At 44.1% G+C, this 12561-nt stretch overlaps 1 protein-coding gene across 8 annotated transcripts in view; it reads left to right on the forward strand.

Moving 5' to 3' along the window:
- Positions 1–12561, forward strand: part of EBF1 (EBF transcription factor 1) — a 267162-nt gene that overhangs the window by 6181 nt on the left and 248420 nt on the right. For all 8 annotated transcript variants that reach the window (XM_058848781.1, XM_058848782.1, XM_058848783.1 and 5 more), the window contains exon 5: positions 5792–5865. In XM_058848781.1, the coding sequence (XP_058704764.1) occupies positions 5792–5865 (74 nt within the window). The remainder of the gene's footprint in view (positions 1–5791; positions 5866–12561) is intronic.

Consider the following 12561-nt stretch of genomic DNA (forward strand, 5'->3'; position numbering starts at 1 on the left):
ACATCATTTTGGGCTGTGTTTGGGGTATCGTGCTTGGCCTTCGGTGGTGGCCCCGGAGAAGCGCTGGGTCAAATGGGAATTACGTGGCTTTCGGGGTCTCGCTAAGTTTCTGAAACGGGTCCCCGTCACTTAAAAATTGTAAATGCGACACACAAATCATTCCTGTGGCGGAGAAGTTCTTCCCAGTTCAGGCAACAACATTCGGTGTCAATACTGGCTTAATTAAATTTTCTTTTATGTTATATTGGCACCTCATTTTATGTCAGGATCACATTCCTAATGCGCTCAAAACCCTGTAGGACCCCAAACTTTATAGCTGTTGCTTTCCGTACAGCAGCAGCTCCTCCCGCAGAAGATCTGCCTCTAACAATGATGCATTTTGAAATTGCCTGCAGAACGTGAAATATATCTGCTCTAATATAACTGGAGTTTTTAGGCAAGTCAAAGGATTTTAATATGTTTATGGAGAAGAGATGCCTTCTATTTCTTTGGCTGTATTTTCATAAAGTTGAGGTATTTCACTATAAGGAAAGATGGAGGAAATAAATCTGAAATACTTGTTCCCCACCCATTTTTCCTTCAGCCGTTCTCATCCATAAGATATAACGGATGCTAATATGGCTCAGGCATCTTAACAATCATAAGTTTTGCTCGATGGCTATTGTCTATTGCTGGGGGCCCTCATGAGTCAAAAATCCTTCCTTCAGACTTAAACCCTGTTTATATTTGGATTTTTTTTTCAGAGCTATAACTCTGGATGCAAATGGTTTTTCTGTTGACTTGTCTGTCATTCTCTGATGTCTGCAGATATTTGATCAGCTCTATTCTGTGCATGGTGTGGCCCTTCTCTGGCAGCTACATGCATGGGAAAAAAAAATGTTATCAATAAGTTCAGAGGAGCCTCAGCAGACTCGGAGAAATTTCACACAAACATAAAACAAAACCTAACCCCTGTGACGGGGAAAGTTTACATTGCGCCAGATTTTAGCAGCTTTCTTGTGCCTTTGGTGAGATGTCAGAAGCGCAGGTGATTTTAATTTTCTTGTACAGAGAGGAATGGAGAAGTTTGGAATTTGCATGCATGATCAGGACCTGTGTTTGGGAAAATGTAAACTCATCACAGTGGAAAATGTGTTGTTTGGAGTCTGAGGGTGAAAACAAAGCTGAGGATTTTGGAGAGACTGCCTGAGCCAGATGGCCTGGTGCATTCCCAGTCTGGCAGCCCAACTGCTCCCTCCTGTATAATATACAGCCATTTGTTCTGGGATATTTACGCTAGAGCTGTTTCCATGTGAATGTTTGAAAACCATTAAAAATGAACATATTAGGAGAGATAAATTTATTTAATTTGTGTGAATACGTCGATAAGCAGGCTGTGAATCAAAGGCAGAGGGAGACTGGATAAAATAATTAGATGCTTCTGAATTGTGCGTGGAGAGGCAGAGCAAGAACTCCCTGTCCTCGCCCCGGGACCAGCTCCGCGCTGCTTGTCCGGGATAAACCTCCCTGGGATGAGTCGAGGTTTTGCCTGGGGAAGGGGTAAAACCTCGGGTAATTGAGGGTTAAGGATTCAAAGCCAAACAAATGTAATTCACAGTATTTTCTCTGTAGATATATAGTGGATACAAGCCTAATCCTCTCTGGGTGAAATTCTGGCCCATCTGAAGTCAATTGCAAAGCGCCTATTGAATTCGGTGGGGCCAGGATTTTATTTTCTCCCTGTGTGTACGGCTGTAAACGTCATTCCAAATCATTTTAGTTCTGTTTTGGAAAAGACCCTAATTTTAATGAGTTTTCCCTTCTCTTTTATTTTTGTAAGGGACATACTTTGTTTTGTGAGGCAGATGGAATCTGAAAGCAAGTGGAGTTAGATGCACGTTGGTGATTTCTCTCCTTCTCTTACTCTTTTAAAATCAAGGCCATGACATAACTGAGTAATATAATGACCATGATCTCATTCCTTCAAGATTGTTTTTCGTCCAGTTCTGAAAGCAGGATTGCTTGACTGGCAAACTGACACCACGAGACGATTCTGCCCTCACTTGTACCAGCATAAATCTGGATTTATTCAGGAATGGTTAAGGACAAAATCTGTCTCTGTATTTTTCCAGCTTGTTTGTCAATTCTTTTATTGCTTTATCCTACTGCGTCTATTGGGGGGAAAAAGTAGATTTAATGAGAACTGTAGCCTTGACTTTTATATCGCATTCCTTCTTTTTTATTTTTTACTTCTTCTTATTTTTTTTTAATAATGAATCTGTCGCTGAAAAGTTTAGGTCAATTTTTGGACGTACTTGACTGTGATGTGCTCAATGTAGTAATTTTTATTTGCTGTTAAGCAGTGAATTGAATTTGATTTAACTTTTTATGCAGCTTTATTTAAATAGAAGTGAGGAAGTCTTATATTTTTGACACTAATTTTTCGGGGCCTGATTTTGAAGTCCGTTTGTGCATGAGTGATTGTTACTCACTGGGACTTCTTGCAGGAGGGTTACTTGGGTGAGTAAAATGGAAGATAAATTTTGTGGGGAAATGTTTTAAGTTGTTCAGGAGAAGAAACGCTCTTTTCAAGTGCTTATGAAACACCACCGAGTTAAAACAACATGAAGTAAACAAAAAGAAAAAACCCAAAGTCTATAATTTTGCATTTCCTTTGCCGGTGTTTTGTTGTGCAACTCTGATGTGTATCTGCAGTCTTATTTTTAGCTCTGCTGTGGTCTAAGTTTATGCACTGTAACTTTCACTTTGTCTCTCATTAATGTGATCCCTATTTGACAAAATCACGACCACGTTAGTGCGACAGGGAACCCCGACGCAATCTCCTGGTTTCAAAGCCTGAACTTAAAAACCGCATAATTTATTAAAAAAGTCAAGATATTTTTGTTAAAAAGAGTAGCTTTTCAAACCCGAGAGTTAAACATTTTCACAACAGTACCGTAGTAGACCCTTCCTGTAAAAATACTTCTGGCAGCTCTAACGATCTGAAACTTTAGCAGTTCCTGTTTCCTTTTTGAAACTAATTGTAGAATTAATGCTTCAGAGCGGCGCGGTTTGCGAGGCGGTCGAGTATCTGCAGGGCTCTCGGGCAGCCATTCATGGGGGCAAACAGTTGGTGCTTCACACAAGTAAATTGGGATGCAGGAGTGGGGAGATGGGGATGAGCTGCTCAGAAATGAGCCCAGAGCGTCCTCCTGCTTCCCAGAATTTCCTAGAAATTCCTGCAGGAATAGGGTGGGCGAGAGGAGCTGTGTTTGACGTGGAGAAAACAAAATGTGCACGGGTGCAACTTCCATAATTGAATGCAAATAAAGTGAGAAGCAAATCCTTAACCTGGAGGGAGGCAGAAGAATGTCATGCACGTAAAAGGAGGGATCACTGATGCTAAGCACAACAGACAAGGTGATTATGTACCACAGTGTTGACTCTGTCCGTTCATTATTGCTATTTAGTTGAGTTATTTAAGCAGCTACCTGGAGGTTAAATAAGCACAGCAGCAGGAAGGGGAGAGGAGGACAGAGGGCAGGGGGAAAAAGGAAAGTAAATTTTGTGTTCTGGTTTGTCGTTTCTAGCACTTCCTTGGCTCCACTGGCAACAAGCTAACCCATCCTGGGTAAATTTATTTTAATATCTGGAAGTATGAGAAGAACGAGCTGAGTCCAGCAGCCCTCTCCTCCCATGTCACACTGTGATTGTCTGGAGGTGTTTGTCCCCACTAAAGGCCTCAGAAGTAGATCTGCTCTTTCCCCTCCTGCTCTGCATTCTCAGAGGGAGATCATTTTTTAACTGTTGATGAAGTCCAAGTAGTGCCATGAGCTTCCTCCTTGCCTGGCCTGTCCCACTGCCAGGTGGAACCTGATCTGGGGTTTTCTGGAGTCTTTGCAATGTCCCCCTGACTGACCCCACCAGGTGTCAGCCAGTTCCTTCACTTCTCTGGCTTTGCCTGGAAGAAGCTTCTCCCTGTCTCCCCGTTTAATGCTGGGAATGAGGCTATTCTGAATTTGTCCCACCATCCTGCTGTAACACATGTGATTCCATTTTCCAAGTCTTATTGTGAACATTCTGTATCTCTCTTGGGCACTGATGTGGAAGCAGCTCAAGGTGGGGTCCCAGCTGGGGCCAGGGGGTTGCTGGTGTCTGTGCTGGGGGAACTTTTTGTGCATTCCCTTTATCCCAGTGCTGGGTTCACAGCTGTTGTGCCTCACTGGTGGAAATGAGGGGGCAGAAGCCAGGTGAGGCTCTGGGCCCATTCGTGGCAATTAGTGGCAGCCTCTGTTTTATCAGCTATAAAACACCAGCTCAGGGGCTCTCAGGTTTTAGAAGAAGGCCCATAGTAAAACTGAAGTTAAAATATTAAAACTACCAAAGGTAACACAGGCCCATTCCTGTTATTATTTATGGAATTATTAAATAATTTTATAATGCATAATATTAATATTGCATGTTGCCTTTTAAATTGTGTAAGAGTCAGTGCGTGCTTCTTCAGATTTGTGTGCCTTGAGATCTATGCCCCTTCTGGAAGTACCACACCTCTTACCCTTCATGGGTTTCATTTGCAAGGACTAGAAAAGCAGTTCTATATTAAGGTAACTCACTTTTTTGTCAGTATTTTCCACGCTTCCATTTCAATTTGATCTTGTTCCTTAAAATGTGTTTCATCCACGTAGCACACTTCTTAAATTTCAGTCTCTATTTTATCGTTAGCTCCAGGGAGACCCATCTCAGATGTCATTTTACCTGCTGAGTTTTTTCCCCCCCAATTCTTGTTTTAAATTCTGGGCTGGAAAGGTCACACCCAGCTCAAGGGTAGCGCTGATGCTCAGATGCAGGGGTGCTCATCCCTCCAAGGCCGCGGCTCCGATCCCAGCTCTGGAGTGCCACCCTAAAAGATTTAGAAACCTCAGTGCCAGCAAAAGATGCTGTTGCAAAGGAAGCTCCACTCTTGTTTTGCTGCTGGGGGCGGGTGCCTGGGAGCAGGGGTGGCTGGAGAACACGGCTCTGTGGGGCTGAGATGGAGATGCTGTCCCGCAGGGGCTGTGCCCGCTAACCCAGTTCATGTGTAACGCTGATCCCGTGCTGCTGGTGGGAGCAAACGTAGACTCCTCTTGAAATGTGAACACGCTGCCTTTCCACAGCTTTAGCTTAAAGGATTCTCCCTGCGCTGTCTCAGAGTCAAATTTCTCAAGCCGGTTGATCCTCTGTTTGTTTTGGTCTCCTCTGCTCTGGTAGAGCCTTCTCCTCACTTATTTATATCCCTGTAGCTCCGGAGGTGCTCTCTGGAAAGCGCTGGATTGGGAGGTTCAAGGGAAGAATCAGGCCCAGGCGCTTTCTCAGGAGCTACCAAGAAAATGCCTGGGCTGTGCAGCTTTTGTAATTAAAAATGCATGAGCTCTCTCTTTTCTGTCTTTTTTTTTTAATGAATAGGACCCAAAGTATACCAAGTCTTTCTGTTTTTTTTTTTTCCTTTCTTTTTTTTATTTTCCTCCCCTTCCTTTTAATGCTATTAGGTTTATATTTTATTCTGAATTGAAAAGAAAATTGTGGTTGTCTTGACTACTAAAAAAACCCATCCTACACACCGCTGGAGAGATGTGCAACAGAGAGGAGGGAATTTAGCTGTACTCAGCTTGTGTTGTTTTACAACTGCAGGTTTTGGAGCAGGTTTGGTGAAGATGCCAGGTCTCTTTAGCCTGAGCTGTGGTTTGAAACCCATTGAGCCTTTGCTTACCATGACGTGTTTTGATTTTCTCCAAGCTCAACTTTATGTACAACTAAAAATTTGTTTTATTTCTAGGCGATAGTATATGAAGGCCAAGACAAGAACCCAGAAATGTGCCGAGTTCTGCTCACGCATGAAATAATGTGCAGGTAAGAAATACCCCTTTTCCAGTTAATTAGTGATGAGAAGATGAATCTGTCTCCCAAAATCTAGGTTGAACCTACAGCTATTTTCGGACTTAAATTTATCTTTCTTGCATTAAACAATCCCAAAATAACACAGTTCGGTGTGTGTAATTAGCAGCAAGGTCTCAGTCGTCACACTAGTTTTCAATTATTTATAAAGAGTTATTCTTAACAGAATGCTGCTGGTTTTCATTTAGACACTGTAGCCCACAAAAGGTCTCCTCACCGAAATTAACAGTCTATTATAGTCTTGTAGCAATAAACGTCTCTGTCCCCAATTCCCAACAAAAACTCCTCGGCAAAATGACAAAATAGTATTTTTTGTTTGTTTTTTTATTTTTTTTCCTCGATGTGCATTAAGGAGTGAGGTCAGGAGGTTCTTTTGTCCTGGTTGCTGCTCATGTGGGGTCCCCACTTGGCCGGAGCAGAGCAACTGAAGCTTCTCTGTGCTAAAGATGTCGTCTTCTTGATTTTCTTTAAACTTCCCCATGCAGAATTGGCTCTGCCCAGTGCTCTCTTGCCCTGCCTGGGATTGGTGACTTTAATTCAGTCAAATATCTTCTCCCCCAAACTTCTGCAGCTGCTTCCTTCTCTGTTCTGGCTGGTTGAAGTAGGTGAAGCCTCCTCTACTTCCTTTTTACCTTTGCCACCTCAGAGACCTTGACCTCGCAGTCTCATTAAAGTTAGTGGGTGTTTTTTGCATGTCTGAAAAAATCATTTGTTACGTGTTATTCGATGGCAGAAAATAATTCCCTGGTGGAAGACGAGGCGTTCTTGCATAAGCTCATTGTTACAATCAGTTGTTTTAAGACTGTAAAAATGCCATTGCATGCGTTGTAACTTTTACAAAACACATTTACTAAAAAGGAGTAACTTGAGGGTAAAAACTAGTACCCACTTCTAAAAGAATAAACTTGGATGAGGGTTTCCTGGCAGGGGAGAGTCTTTGACAAAATACTCAGATGGAAACTTCTCCGTTGGTTGATGATTTTTATTTTTTTATTTTTTTTTATTTATTTTTTTTTTTTTTTAAATTCTTTGGATCTGCATGTTTTGTCCTCCACTGACATCTCCTCCTGCTAAAACCCTGCTGGGGGAGGGTAGCACCCCATGATGAAAGCAGAGAAGGAGTTGCTCTCCTTGCTCTGCCAGCTTGGGTGAAACCCTGCACAGCCCCCCCTCAAATTCTTCCTTGCAGCAGGATTTTGGGGGATTGGAGTTTTCATGATGTGCTTTTCTAGGCTGCTTCCTTCAGTGGGTTTGGCTTCTTCCAGGAAACCAAAGACATTGGTTTGCAGCTCCAGAACAATCAGCAGCTCCAAGAGGTGCCTGAGCCTCTGCTGCCATTGGGAGCTTTGCTGAGGGCTCCAGGACACTTCTGCCTTTCCAAATGGAATCCCAGTCATGTTGACAACTTGTAATTGTCCTAAAATTCATTGGCCCAATTAGCACGACTTTCACACTAGATACCTAGCTAGGAACAATTCATGGAAATATTAAAGGAGGCCCCTGACCTGATAAGACTCAAGTGCTTTTTACTTTTCTCCTGTAGCAGAGCAGTAAAACGGTGGGACTGGGCACTTGAGTAAAATTAAGCACATGTTCAAGTGGCTGCAGTGTCAGGGTCTGAATCTGCCATTACTCTTGGGTGATGTGTCCTCCTGATCCTTAACCAGCAAGGTTTGGTGGTAGGAATAACTCACTGAGCCAGAATCAACTACTTTAATGAATTAATTTCCCTTCAGATACTTCAGAAACAGAAAGTGTAAGAAGTAAATTAAAACTTCATATGATGGGCTGAGTTTTAACCAGAAGACCAAATGCCTACATCACAGATTTATAGCCATTCAATATACTTTGACAAAATTATCTCTGCTCTGGGAATGTGGAAAGATGCACAGTCATTCCCTTTATTAAAGCACTTTTCACTTTCTTTGTTCTTAAAATTCACTGGCTCAGAAGCTTTCTCCTCCTATTTATTTACTGCTAGTCCTTGCTTTGTGTTTCATGGCCATAAGGTGGAGGGGTGGAAAAAACCCAAACTGACTGTAGTAGGCAAATGTTGTGTTCCTGATGGGGTGAGGGAGACACATTCAAATTTCTTACAGCTCATATTAGATATTCCCCATTTCCTTTGCTGCCCATACGTGTGTAAGAGGGTGCTGTTTGTTTACCAGGCCGCTTGACCCTATTGCACAAATCTGTCATCTATTGTGCTGCTAACACGCTTTTAAATTGCAAATCTGATGCTCTTTAGGGGTCTAGGAGGGGAAAAATTCTCTCCCCACACCATTCTGTTTCTCTTGATTTCTTGCCTGTTGTAAGTGGAAGTTGGGATGTGCTGAATTTGCACCAGGGGTGCAAATGCAGCCTCAATTATAAGCATAAAATTAGAGTCTGTTCCCCATTAATCAGCCCAGCTAATTGCTATGCACTACCATTAGCCATATGGTGTGAAAGACAGCTTGCTCTCCCTAAGATGAAATTTCTTCATTTCAGACATGAAATAGTGAGGGCTCTGTATTTTAAAATAGCTTGTTTTAGATATTTAATTTCTAAACAACTTTCAGCAGTGCTTTCTATCAAGGCTAACTGCACAATAAAACTTTGCATTTATGTGACAAAGCTGGGTATTTATAGTGTACTACAGCTACGGCACAGAGGAGACAAAGAATTCAAATGTATAAGAGAGTCCTGGCTGTGGTAGGAGAGCGAAGCTGAGGTTTGCTCCAGGTAGCTGTTTATTTCAAAGGATTTCATTGTGTTTTGTCAGATATAAAAATCTACACTGTTGGTGAAAATGTTAATAGCTGGGGAGAATTCACAACCTCAGTGGAATTTATTAGTATTGTAGGCAGCATGGGGAGGGACATCTATAGTTAATATTGCCTCAACAATTTCCATTATGAAACCTTCAGTGGCTTACAGCTTTGCCAAACTTAAACTGTTCTGGCTGAAATATCCTTTGCAGGGTGTCAGCCTCAGGCTGACTTTCTTTGGAAAGTTTCAGCTAAAATGGTTCAGTGATTTCTGAGAATGAGGTTGGAGTAAAATATGGGTTTTGTCTGTGTAAAATAAGATCTTACAGCTGTTTTGGCAAGGGGGTCCTGCACCTCCACTGCTCCAGGGTGAGGAGCCTCTTTGGGGCTGATGGCATCACTGGAGGGATCCCACCTCGCTGGGACCTTGTGCAAAATCTCCCTCCTGGCCTCGCTGGCGACTCGTTGGGGCCTGGCAGCCAAAGTCGCCCTGGCGCTGGCCATGTGCCACGGGCCCCTAATTCCCCATTGTTCATTGTCCCCGGGATGCACAAAGCAGGGCTCCTGCACCGGGAGCGCTCCGGCCACCGCGCCGGGGTGGGCACGGCAAGGGAGGCCTTGGGGCGGCACGCAGGCCTCAGGAGGCCTCGTCCCCTAGGCCCGGGCAGGGATCCTCAGGCACATGGAAGGGAGGAGGAGGATGGGGAGCAAGAAGACAGGAGAGTGGCAGGTCCCCAGAGGGTTGGAGTGAGGAGAAAGGCAGCAATAAAAGCTGGGGGTGGTGGTGGTCTGGGGAGGAGCAGGATAGGGATGGTGAGGGGCTCGATGAGGATGACAACAACCGCGGGGTGCAGGAGCTGGAAATGTTGGGAGGTTGTGTTAATACCAAGGACTACTTGTTTCAAAAACAAGCAAACCCCACCGAAAGAAAAAAAAATCAATTCTCGTGGGCCAACGTGGCATTGTGTCTGAGCTGTGGCTCCTGGTCCCAGCCAGGGAAAAGTGTCATGGAAGAACAACAAAGACCACTCCTTGTCCTGCTGGCTGCAAGGAACTGGTGTTCCCTGCTCTTGCACAGAGCCTTGCTGGGAGCTGGAGGGTTTCTGAGTGGTTTGGAGAAGCTCCTGGGAATTTTAAAATTCTTTCAGGGAAAGGAGAAAGGGTGCTGAATATTTAGGAACTTATTTCCAAGTGCTAAGTAGGCACTAAAAGCCAAAGCTTTTGAGGGAAATTGGATTAAAAGCACTTTTAACCAGGTCTGAAACTCAAGATCTGCTTGATGTTTTAATTCTTTGCATAGAAAGACTGGAGTGAAGAGGCCTCCAATTCTGCTGTTGCTGGGGGGCGGGTGGAAAGAGCACAAAAGGCAGAAACTAAATTTTAAAATATAATTCTCTAGATCATGAAGGAACATTCAGGGCCTCCTTTCTTGCCAGAGAGCCGCCAGATGGTGGGATGTGTGAGCCATGCAGCCCTTGCACATCACCCTCAGATTGTGGTCAAGGAGTGAGGTCTCCTACTATCACTTGGGATTATTGGGGTGCACTTTTGGGAAGGAATCCAAATTAAGGAGGTGCCTGAGGAGCAGCAAAGCATCTCAAAGATGGGTTGTCCTCACTGGTCAGTGCCTGACTCCATCCCACTTGTGGCAGGAGGTGAGACCGAGGTGTCCCTGTCCCCAGGCCCCCGTGGCTGCCTCTCCCTCTGGGTTAATGCCCTGGGAAGGTGCCAACCTCTGGGTCTGGTGGAGTGTGGATGGTGGTATTGGCACATCTTGTGCTGGGAGCCTGGGAACCTTTGCTTGCCTGAGTAAGTGTGGCAATTTGTGTCCCTCCAGTCTGCTGGGAGAATGTCAGGACTAGCCCTGATTCGCTTCAGTCACAAGAACTGCATTGTCTTAACTTGTGCCAACTCTGTTTCTAATTACATTTTAATCATTTAAAAATGATTAGCAGTTTTTATTGCCTTGTTTGTGGGTAAATTTTCTCACCCCACACATTCTAGCTGCGCTCCAATGACAAGTCCTTTTATAGGCAAAAAAGTCCCTGAACGTCCCCATGACTATTTACCTACAGCATATTTTATTCCTTCCTAAATTTTAATACTTTCAGGGTGCCAAGGCTCTGGCATTTTCTGGTGGATCAATTGTGGTATTGTGCTGTAAAATTAAGCAGTTTTTTTTGGCAATCCCAAACAATGTAACTTCCACCGAAATGAAGATACCGCACATGTGTTAACTGTGAAAAGTTTCAGCCCTGAATAGTTGCCTTGAAGCTTTTTGCGGTGAAAAGAATTATGTATTTTCCTCTCTTTGAAAACAAAATTATTATTTTTTTTTTTAAGCCATGTTTAAACAGGCTGTTTTTGTAAAAGGCCCCTTTTTTGTTATCTTTAGTGTGGTTAGTTGCTTTATTGCTAATCTTGGTGGGTAACTGTATATTATTCACTCTATTGTTCAGCAACACAAGAGAACCTTTGTCATACTCCCAACAAGGCTATTTATATAGTGTGGCACTTCTGAGGGCTTCTTCCTGCCCTGATGTTCTTCCACCTTCTGGGGAAAGGAAAACCGATCATCTGAGAGGGAGAGTGAGCAGTGGTCCCTCCTGACAGCTGCTGAAATACAGGCGAGGTGCAGGTCCCTGGGATGCCACTGGGAGCAAACTTAGTGGTTTCCAAAGATTTGGTTGTGTGTGGTTGAGGTTGACCAGAAAGTTTATTGAACAGGGAGATGTGCCCAGGTCTGGCCAGGGAGAGCAGCCAGGGTGGTCCCCAGGGCCTGACACTTGGTGCCATCGTGGGATGGGGTCCCTGCAGCAGCCCAGGCTTTGTCCAGCAGGTCCTTGGGGACCAAGAAGGACTTGGGAAAGTCAGGAGCTTCTTGATTTTTTTTTTTAAATTTTTATTTTTTATTTTTTTTTATTTCTATTTCTTGAAGCCTTGACTTCCTTGGGGGATTTTCTGTTAAGGGACATCAACAAACAGGATCTTTCCTTGCGAGTTGGGGGTTTCCTCCCTGGGGTGAGTGGGTGGGTGGGTGAAATCTAAAGGCTTTGCTGACCTTTGTGGCTGTGATTTGGTCTTGTGGGTTGAGATGGGCTGGTGGGAAGAGCAGGGCAGCTCCCAGCCACAGCTCCAGAGGCAGCAGGAGGGATTCCCACCTGGAGCAGCAGCATTCACCTCCCCTACGAACTCACCTGCAATATATTTATGCCTCCTTACGGAAAACAACCCTTGACAAGGAATCATCAAGACACAACAATTTAACTTCTCTCAGGAAACAACGAGCCACCTTAGCTCAAAAAGAATCCCAGCCTCGAGGTCAGCCATGGAGCAGTGCTTTGTGAGACAGAGCTTGTATTTCACATGCCTGCTTTGTATCTGACCTGATGCAGGGCACCAGCGGCCGGAGCAGAGCTCTCTGTGGCATTAGTGATCATTAACATGCTCGGAAAACTTGGGGAAACAGGCGCGCTCGAGCATAAAAAGCTGCTGCTGCTGCTTGCATTTTAGTTCCCCCATTAACACCAGCGTTTCTTAGAGGGAGAATAATTGTGCTTTTGGAGTTTGGGGGGAGGTTTGCCAGTAGCTGAGAATTGTGTGGAAGCAGGAATATCTTGTGGATGTGTAACACAAGCGTTAAGCAAATGTAAAAACCAGGCTCAGCAGGGAAAAATCTGCCTTATTTTGTGTGCCAGCGTCTGCGGGACAACTGTTAAACCCTGAGGAAAAGAGGCTACAAATAGGCAGCTCTCCCTGTTTTGGGCGCTCCTTGAATTATTATTTGTGAAAGGGGCAAAACCCCTCTCTTTTTATATTTTCCGTTGCTAACCAGCTGTGCAAGAAGTTAAACATCGTAATTAACCCATATGTGACCCAGTACATTTGACTGATTTGCAGG

This window comes from Poecile atricapillus, chromosome 13 (genome assembly GCF_030490865.1).
Source record: "Poecile atricapillus isolate bPoeAtr1 chromosome 13, bPoeAtr1.hap1, whole genome shotgun sequence".
Taxonomy (NCBI): Eukaryota; Metazoa; Chordata; class Aves; order Passeriformes; family Paridae; genus Poecile; species Poecile atricapillus.